Source organism: Hippocampus comes, unplaced genomic scaffold (assembly GCF_001891065.2).
Source record: "Hippocampus comes isolate QL1 unplaced genomic scaffold, H_comes_QL1_v1.1 scaffold175, whole genome shotgun sequence".
In the NCBI taxonomy this organism is placed as follows: domain Eukaryota; kingdom Metazoa; phylum Chordata; class Actinopteri; order Syngnathiformes; family Syngnathidae; genus Hippocampus; species Hippocampus comes.
This window is the reverse complement of record NW_017805556.1, coordinates 23,450-28,370: the sequence shown is the minus strand read 5'-3', so window position 1 is coordinate 28,370 and position 4,921 is coordinate 23,450. Positions and strand designations below refer to the sequence as shown.

General features: G+C 39.8%; 1 protein-coding gene across 1 annotated transcript; it reads left to right on the top strand.

Moving 5' to 3' along the window:
- The first annotated feature begins 264 nt into the window (after positions 1–264).
- Positions 265–3,334, top strand: LOC109521798 (low choriolytic enzyme-like). The gene is made up of 9 exons (XM_019879852.1): positions 265–354; positions 505–584; positions 1,261–1,332; positions 1,416–1,574; positions 2,127–2,247; positions 2,336–2,514; positions 2,635–2,716; positions 2,946–3,070; positions 3,193–3,334. Coding segments are annotated over exons 2-9 (810 nt in total). The 5' UTR covers positions 265–354; positions 505–514; the 3' UTR covers positions 3,195–3,334.
- Positions 3,335–4,921: the final 1,587 nt, after the last annotated feature.

Below are 4,921 nucleotides of genomic sequence, written 5' to 3'. Positions count from 1 at the left end.
GATATGCAGGATGTCCACAGGTTTTTGTGGCATTCCTCTTATGATCATTGCGCTGATACACAGTTTGGAACCATTTATTTTGCATTTGGGCCTCTCCTTTCAAAGACCTTCCACTGTGTAACACTTTCAAACAAATCAACATTGAAGTGGAACCTTGTGCGAACTATTCACTTTCATACAAGTGTGCAATTCCCATGAATATTTGCAATGTGTGCCCTTGGACCATATGTTGCTGATTAAGTCTGTGAGTTTTGTGGTCAGGTCTGATAATCCATATTTAGTTTTCCAGGCATAAAACCATATAAAAGCCCAGACAAAAGCCTCAGCTGTCAAGTCCACACCAAAGGATTTAAGGTAAGCTTCGTTGTTGATGGTGGTCTTAGGGCATCATGGAAATGTACTCTACTTGAAGGTGTTAGTTGTAAGATGTATAGTCCAAATTGCAATGCTCAGACACAATGTAGTCTTCTTTCCATTTTGTACTTCTCAGTCTTTGTCGTACAGGTCAGCAAGAATGGCTCTTTTGAAGTTCTCAGCTCTGGCGATCCTGCTGTTTTCTGCCTACTGTTGGGCTGACAATGAGGTAAGTTACAATTTACCGACTGTCTCAAATTAGTTATGTTTTTAGACTTCATGATCAACGACAATACCAGTGTTGCAACATTAGTTATACCGCGAAGACAACAACACTAGGATGACTATATTAGCAGAACTTGCTTGATTTCATTGTTCCTTACCACTTCATTTTATGAGTGCGCTGTCCATTTTGAGTTACTAAGTATACATAGTTACTTCCTCTATAGTTACATAGTTAAAAGGCTCTGATGAGCTCGAAAACACAGTACACTACCATTGTAAATACGGCATACGGATAATAATAATATTGTAATAATAATAATAATAATAATAATAATAATAATAAAATCATAATAAATGTCTCTCAATTGTTAATTCTGGGTTTATTAATTTGTAATTCAATTTAGTTCAAGAATGGATTCTGTGCCATTTGGAGTTCGCTTTAGATATGTTTTTTTTTTGTTTTGTTTTGTTTTGTTTTTTGCTATTGCAATCTATGATTTTGTCAATTTTATTTGTGTCCAAGTATGTATTCATCTGCATTTCTAATATTATTTTTCCCTCCTAATCCCTACATATTCCTGTGCAACACAACCAGGCAGGTATGTATCCAATGTAATAGCCTTGATTTGCAAAAGATTGTGACACCTGTTGCTCCAAGTCAAGTTATTTCTCTGTCACAAACAGATGATGTTGCAGAAGATCTGAGCAACCTTTCTGTGTCTGAACTTCTGGAGAGAGCCAACAGTAATCAGAGTGAGTGTCAGATGGTATAGTCTGTGAGTAAAAGTTCAACAGAGAATCAACTGGCTTTAAACACTGTTAATGATGTATTGCAGTCCGTTCAGCTGATGAGCCATTCTTGACTGAAGGAGACATTGCTATTGACAGTGATGCGGAGAGAAACGGTGATCCCTGCACCAGTAGAGGTTGTACATGGGGCAAGTGGACTGATGGAAAGGTCTATGTTCCTTATTACATCAACCCCAATCACTTCTGTAAGTGACTTAAGGACTCTTCTCTGAATTGTGTGTCAGCATCTCAGGCTTAGAGACAATGACAGGGGAAATGTATTTATGGCCAAATTGCCACTGAGCAGGCTTACTTTTTGCGTGAAATGCAAGATATAACCTAAACGTATGCATGTAAACAAAACAATGTATAAAAAAAAATAATAATAATAAATAAATAAATAAATAAGTTTTTAGTTTGTTTTAATACAAATGCAGTTTATTTCTTCCATTGACTCAGTTCACTTGGGCAGGTGAAAACACAGCAATTACACTGGTGCAAGCCACAGCAAATGGTTCTAGACCTCCGACAAGAGGTGGTCATCTCCTTAGGCACTGACAAACGACACATTGAAGTGAGGAATACGTTTTTACAAAATGTTGACCAAATATCAATCTAAAAGTAAAGTGTTAGCCTTCTACAAACCCCAGAATACCGTGATAACAACGTGGATTCACATTTTGTTCACTCAATTCCGGATTAACATGTATCGTTGTGCTGTGAATAAAATATAAACAACTGCTATGTCACGTTGCTAGCTTCCCGCGAGAAGGCCATCATCACCCGTGGACTGGAGTCTTTCTCTTCATTTTCCTGCATCCGCTTCAGACCCACCCGAAGCAGTGACCGTGACTGGCTGAGCATCGAGTCCCAGAATGGGTACCAAAAAATGCCAGCGATAATTTTTTTTTTTTCAAAGCATTTCATATTTCTCAGTTGTCATCAACATCCCTCGTATTTTACTCAGATGCTACTCCTATGTTGGTCGTCGTGGTGGTAAGCAGGTGGTTTCTCTGGCTCGCCGAGGATGCCTGTATCACGGCACCGTCCAGCACGAGCTGCTCCATGCTCTTGGATTTAACCATGAGCAGACACGCTCTGACAGAGACAACCACATCAGAGTTCTGCTGCAGAATGTTCAATCTGGTAATGAAGTTGAGACTGTATATAATCAAATACATTTCACATTGAAGTATTATTTTATCACCATTCACTTATGACTCTTCTGAATGAAAAAAAAACAAAAACTTTTCTTATGTTTTTCAGGAATGGAGCACAACTTCAGGAAAATTGCAACCCTCAACCAGGGCACCTCTTATGACTACGACTCTGTCATGCAGTACCACAAGTATGAACAACTAAATATCTCATGCACACACTGCCAGGGATTTGGGGGCCTGTTTAAAAAAAAAAAAAAAAAAAAAAAAACGTAGCAGTTTGGGCCCCAAAGGCGATAAATTGAAAACATAATTTTCTATGGTCTCTGTCAGGTTTTTACCCCCGCACAGTGCTCATGCTGTATGTTCGCAATGTGACCATGTTTTCGTTTGAACAAAGTTCTTTGTGTCATGTTTTAGGTATGCTTTCTCCAAGAACAATCAGCCCACCATGCTTCCCATTCCTAACCCCAATGTATCCTTTGGCAACGCTAAGGAGATGAGCCGCACTGACATCACCAGGCTCAACACACTCTACAAGTGTTGTGAGTGTCTTTTGCCACTTTTGCCAACAATGTCAACAATATAATAATAATAATAATAATAATAACATAAACTGCTATTTTCTTTCTTACCTGACACAACCCTGTTATGTTCATTGTTTCAGAGAAAGCCTTTGGTCAAAGTCACAACTGAGGGTCCCAGGGATAGATTTTCCCCGATTCTTGAGGAGCCACTGGGCATCAGAACTGCAGCTGCAACCTCAACAGCAAACTCAGTGATTTAGCAATAAATTTACATGAACATGAGACTTTGTGCCAGTGAATTGTGTGCCATTGTGTCTGGAATTTGTTTTGCTGAAGAATAATCAGGTTTCACCAGAGTAATTCATATCAGCCCCATATAAATACATTTGAAACCCTTCCTTGCCACCACAGCATTCTGGCGGATGGGGGGTGGCAGGATTTTATTTAAACCGTGTAAAGCCATTTCAAGTGCATTTTTGGAGGGATGAAAAGTGCTTTATTAATAAAGTTTAAACCCACACAGGCATGGGGAGAACATTCAAACTCCACACAGGAAGGCCAGAGCCCGGAATTGGACCCTGCACCTCCGCACTGTGAGGCGGATGTGCCAACCAGTTGACCACCGTGCCACAACATATATTTCATTTTTATGTACTTCTCTCCTCTTTATTATTGTGGATTATTAATCCATAGATCGGCTCAAATTACCTACATTTAAAAATACATTTCCTTACTTTTTGGAAAATTGTGTTGTTATGCGGCGAAACAGCAGGTCAGGTGAAAAAAGAATAAAAAGGCGATTCAGCTCGGATCCAGGAAGGGGATTTTCCAGTTTTCTTTATTTCAAGGAGCAACAATTGAGCAGTATTTTAGCAGATCACATGTAGCACTGCTCTCTAGGCTGTCCGGCGCACAGTGACTTCCTTATTCCTCTTTTAAAGGGAGTTTACTTGAGCTTCAGGCCAATCAGGTCCAAGCTGCAACTGGACATTCTCAGGTGGTTGCAATTACCTTTCCTGAAATGATTAGCGTTCTACAAAATGCATTAAGTATCACACAATAACAGTTTTGGATGGAGAGAAATGTGCACCTTTCTTCCATCCAAAATCCACAAAAAAAATGAATTTTAATTTTTAAATGTGTCTTTTGTCATCATGGCAGGTTTTACCACGACATTCACCCCATGCTAAGGATGCACTGCCCTCCTTCAATCCTGGATATATATGGTGAAACATTAGATAATATGAAAGGGGGCAGGGGGCATTTTAATCCAAGCAGTCGTGGGATTACTGGTTGTGAAAATACAAAAGGAGCTTTCCTCTTTCAATTTGTAACCTACAATTTTATACCCTGTTCTCCATGCTTGTGGAGGCTCTCAGTTGTACAGGAAAGTTCCATCGTAGAAAGGGTTCCGTCAGTCGTCATCTGTACCTGTGGGTCAAACAACAAAAAACAAAAACAAAAAAGGACGTTTTGCTTCTCTCACAGAAGCTTCGTCAGCGGTAGACAACTCTGAAGTCTCCGTGAAGACTCCGGGAAATTGCTCTGCGCTAAAAAGCTGAGCGTGGCCTATTTGAGGACTGGGTGGGCATGGTTAGTCACGCCCCTAGGGTGAAGAGGCCCATTGATTTCTAAATTCCCTATCGTTGGGTTTTGATTAGGCCTATTGTTTGGGCTAGGGCTGAATAGCTACTTTCAGTTAGCCTGATCAGCATGTCTATGTCCCTTGGTGGTCAACAAGTTATTGTAAATAGGAGACAGGTTAAATCTGATACCTCCTTTTTAACAAAAATCGCTTCCTTTACTCCCCTTTCAAACCATCTCTTTTCTGTTCCAAGGATTTTTACTTGTTCATCTTCAATTGTGTGG

Excerpts from the sequence above, each read along its gene's own strand:
- LOC109521798 (XM_019879852.1), top strand. The coding sequence starts at position 515 with ATGGCTCTTTTGAAGTTCTCAGCTCTGGCGATCCTGCTGTTTTCTGCC. Across the intron at positions 585-1,260 it reads CTGTTGGGCTGACAATGAGG|CAGATGATGTTGCAGAAGAT; the intron begins TAAGTTACAATT and ends CTCTGTCACAAA. Across the intron at positions 1,333-1,415 it reads GAGAGCCAACAGTAATCAGA|TCCGTTCAGCTGATGAGCCA; the intron begins GTGAGTGTCAGA and ends GATGTATTGCAG.